Source organism: Pteropus alecto, unplaced genomic scaffold (genome assembly GCF_000325575.1).
Source record: "Pteropus alecto unplaced genomic scaffold, ASM32557v1 scaffold97, whole genome shotgun sequence".
NCBI classification, from domain to species: domain Eukaryota; kingdom Metazoa; phylum Chordata; class Mammalia; order Chiroptera; family Pteropodidae; genus Pteropus; species Pteropus alecto.
Genome location: NW_006439713.1, coordinates 2602893 through 2607120, shown reverse-complemented (window position 1 = coordinate 2607120; position 4228 = coordinate 2602893). Strand labels below are relative to the sequence as shown.

The window sequence follows — 4228 nt, the reverse complement described above, 5'->3', positions numbered from 1 at the left end:
CCCGGTCGCACCTGCCACATCCCCCGTGCCCATCAAGAACCATCCTCATGGCCCACCCAGCTGGCTCGGCACTGGCCAGTTCTCTCTCCACCCAGGGCCATGAGCTCCTGGAAACATGCCCTTGGTTGTTTGCTGTGGCCCCAGGTGCTCCCTCTGGCCTCAAGGTTGAACTTGACCATTGCCACCCACTCCAGTTCTTTCCCTTCGGATCCAGGAGCTCCTCCCCACCAGCCCCCATGAACTTGACCTTCCAGACCATTCCATTGGCTCTCCAGTCTTTGGGCATGTGAACTTCAGAACCCTTTGCCTCCAGGCCCTGTAACTTTGACTCAGAGGTCCTGCCCGCCTGGCCTGGGGAGATGGTTAGGCCAGCGGCTTCCAGGTTCCACCCAGACAGCATTTCCCTGCCCTGAAGCTCCCACTTGGTGCTATTGTTTGTTCACTGCGGTTCAGATGTGCTCTGTATCTAAGCTGTGCATATCCCTCTGGGGTCGTAAGAGGGGTGTGCCCCTGGTCCTCTGGGCACTGCAGCCCTTCTGGGCAGAGTCACCCCAGCCTGGGGCTGACGCTGGCAGCTGAGATAACTGCAGAGGAGTCTGTGGAGGGCAGGAGGCAGAGGAGGTGGGGGAGGGGCCTGTTGCCTGGGTGGCCTTAATCTATAATTCATGCGAACTCCTATCTACTCCCGTTCTGAGGCTCTGTGTCTGTGTCTGCTCGTAAGTTAAAAGGGCAAAGCCTGCAAAACAGAATCTGCTAAATAAATGGCTGTTTTGTTACTGACTGGCTGGCCGGGCCACACAGCCTGGTCCAGGTGTGCTTAGAAGGTGGGGCTCCGTCCCAGGTAAGGCAGATCTGCTCTATGTTAAGGGCTCCTGCCCCGCAACTGGCCTGTGAGGGCCGGAAGCTGGGGCACACCCTTTCCTTCCTAGAATGTGCTGTTCCAGGTCCTGTCCCTTGTTGGTCCTGGGTGCACCCCCCAAATCCACCTCCGGAGGAAGGCTGGGTCCCGCGTTCTTCAGCACACGACAGAGACTCAATCAGAGATGCGGATGCTTTGTAAATGGGATTGTGAGGCGTAACTTCTGGAGGGTTTGTTTCTTGGTCCCTCTACTGTCAGCAGGGAGAGTGTTCACTCTGCCTCCTGGGTGCCATTTGGCATCTAGTGAGAGATCACTGCAGGCAGAGAGCCAAGTGTCCACCCCTGGGGACCGAAATCCTTGTGAAGGATCCTGAGAAAGGCGAATTGGGGGAATGAGAATTTAGGGTTCACTGTTGAGGCAACTTTAACAATGTATTGTGGGGAAAAATGTGATGTTCCCTTCTCGCCCCTTCTCAAAATAAACGACACATTCTAGCCCTGCAAATCCATAATCTCACACAGAAAGGAAGAAAGAGAGTTCTCAGCATCCTGCGCGCACTGGCTCTGACTCCCGTGGTGATTTCTTTGAAAGCGGTGGGGGCACCAGCGGGACAGGCGCTTCCTGGGGTGCCGAGAAGATCAGGAGCTGGACTAAGCCGGCCTCCAGAGAGCTAGCTCGTTCTGGAAAGCTCCCTCCACTCTTTTCTCAATGTATTTGATTATATTCGGGACAGAATTTTAACTTGATGAAATTCGAGGTCTTCTTTTACCATCAAAATAACCAACCCTTTCTTCATTTTACTCAGTCTGTTTCTTTTCTTTCTGGCCCCTCTGTCATCTCACTTAGGATGATATTCTGAAGACGACGCTGAGTCGCGAATCCATGGATTCCAACCCTGTGCTAAATTCTCGAAGCGTCAGCCACTCTGTTGTGCAGAGAAGGTCGACATCAGCATGTGTAGTTGGAGTGTCTGTCATGGGCGTCCTTGCGAAGCTCTGGGCGCTGTCCTACGCCTTTAGGCCAGATATTTTCCTGCTGCTGCTGTCGCGGACAGGGGCAGCAGATGGTGGCATTTGGCTTGGTCGTACCCGTTTCGCGGATGAGAAAGCAAGGCTGGGGCAGGGCTCTGCAGCGTCCTCGAGGTAGACGGGTGGCAGACACTTGGGCACGGATGACGCGTGAGCGGTTCGAATGGTGCTGTTCTCTTTGTTTGTCCTTTATAGCGATGCTTGAGGAAGAAAACCGTCATTTTGGGTAAAGGAACCAAGCCCAGAACGTGAGCGTGCAGAACGGCAAAGCCGACGGCACTTTGGAACGGATCTCCTCCGCCCCGTGGAACCTGCCGTGGGGCTTGGTCTCCAACTCAGATGTTCACCTGACCCAGGAAAACGTGAGCTATCTGCTTTCATGATGCTGTCATTAATGCGAATCGCCGGGATTTGTTGAGAATGACAGAGATGGGTGGGCACAAGGCGAGAACATCAGATGAGATTTAAAAGGGTAACCGAAAAAAAAAAACAAACCAAAAGAACAACCACCGCCAGCCAGGTGGAATTCTAAGGCAGTTGTGCAAATTAGAAAACTGGTCTTTTTCTGTATGGACGGGATCAGATGGGGCTTCGTGCCGTCGGAGGAGAAGGCAGGCGGTCCGTACGCGTAGCTCTGGGACACGTGGTTTCCAGCCTCGCAGGTTCTCTGGCTGGACTTCATTATGGAGCCGTAGGAGGGCAGAGCTCGAAGGAGCTAGCGAGTGAGGTGGTCCCATAGGCTTCGACGGAAGGAATCTGAGACCCGCCGTGGGGAAGGACAGTGAGCCTCGGGCCAGCACCAGCGCCCAGTCCCCGTGGTCCTGACCGAGCGTGTGGCGTGGAGTGAATGACGCTGGCGGTGCTCTGTGCCTCGCGGTGACCCCGGCATCCCTTCTGCGTGCGGCGAGGTCCCCGAGTTTCTGAAACACGAGCCCTGAGACGTGGGTCTCCTCCCCCATCCCAGCCTCCCTGGGTCAAGCTAAGCCGTGCCTGCCGTTTCTGAGGTCTCACCATTTGATTCTGTTCCTTTCAGATGGCTGCTGTGAAGATGCGACTGATGTATATGTCCCTGGTCCTTCTGGGAGCCCTTTGTGTGTATTTCAGCGTGAACGATCTGTCCTTTCTCCAAAAAGTGCCGTTTGCTTTCAAGAAAGAAGACGGGAGGTTCCTCCAGCTCCCAGACATCGACTGCAAGCAGAACCCCCCCTTCCTCGTCCTGCTGGTGACGTCATCCCACAAACAGATGTTCGCTCGCCTGGTCATCCGGAACACGTGGGGCAGGGAAAGGGTCGTGATGGGAAAACGGATAAAAACGTTCTTCCTTCTGGGAAGCAGCCCCAGTAAGAACGTGTCGAGAGCGGTGGCCCAGGAAGCCTGGCGGTATCACGATATCATCCAGAAGGACTTTGTGGACGCTTATTTCAACTTGACTCTGAAGACCATGATGGGGATAGAGTGGATCCACCACTTCTGTCCTCAGGCGGCTTTCGTGATGAAAACAGACTCGGACATGTTTGTCAACATCCACTATCTGACTGAGCTGCTGCTCAAGAAAAACAGGACGACGCGTTTTTTCACCGGCTTCTTAAAAATGAACGAATTTCCCATTAGGGAAAAGGAAAATAAGTGGTTTGTCAGTAAGTACGAGTATCCGTGGGACAGGTACCCACCTTTTTGCTCCGGCACAGGCTACGTTTTCTCCAGCGACGTCGCGAGTCAGGTGTATGACGTCGCCGGAAGCATCCCCTTCCTTAAACTGGAAGATGTCTTTGTGGGGCTCTGCCTCGCAAAGCTGAAAATCGGCCTGGAGGAGCTTCACTCCAAGCAGACCTTCTTCCCAGACGGGTTGAACTTTTCCACGTGCCGTTTTAAGAAGATCGTGGCCTGCCATTTTATCCAGCCTCAGAAGATGCAGATATACTGGCAGGCTCTGGAAAATTCCGTGGGGGAAGAGTGTCCAGCTGAGTGAGGGGAGCCCAGCGGCTCATCTGGACACGCTGCAGACGACCCGCGGTGACGGCTTTTGAAAGGTCTTCGGATGGCATCGCTGGGAATCGCCGGGGGTAGGGAGGGAGAAAGGACAGTCAGGATGTCATCAGGTAGAGTCCCAGACCTAAACAAGAATGTAAGCACAAAGGAAACGCTGATGGATTTCCACTGAGGGCCCCAAGTGACAGTGGATTCCATCTCTTGAGCACCTGCACCATTGACTAGGTGTTTGATGTACACCTACGTTTTCTCATTTCCGGGGCCAGACTCTGTGTGAGGAAGGTGTTGTCATCCCCAGTGACACAGGAGGAAACAGCAGTTAGCGAGGTACAGGAGCTTGTCCCATGGCTC

General features: G+C 54.2%; 1 protein-coding gene across 1 annotated transcript; it reads left to right on the top strand.

Annotated features, from left to right (window-relative positions):
• Positions 1–2089: 2089 nt before the first annotated feature.
• B3GALT5 (beta-1,3-galactosyltransferase 5) lies at positions 2090–3857 on the top strand. The gene is made up of 2 exons (XM_006916732.2): positions 2090–2250; positions 2922–3857. The coding sequence occupies exon 2, from the start codon at positions 2922–2924 to the stop codon at positions 3855–3857; it is 936 nt and encodes a 311-aa protein (XP_006916794.1). The 5' UTR covers positions 2090–2250.
• Positions 3858–4228: the final 371 nt, after the last annotated feature.

Bases quoted from the DNA above. Each gene is read 5' to 3' on its own strand.
- B3GALT5 (XM_006916732.2), top strand. From the start codon at position 2,922: ATGGCTGCTGTGAAGATGCGACTGATGTATATGTCCCTGGTCCTTCTG.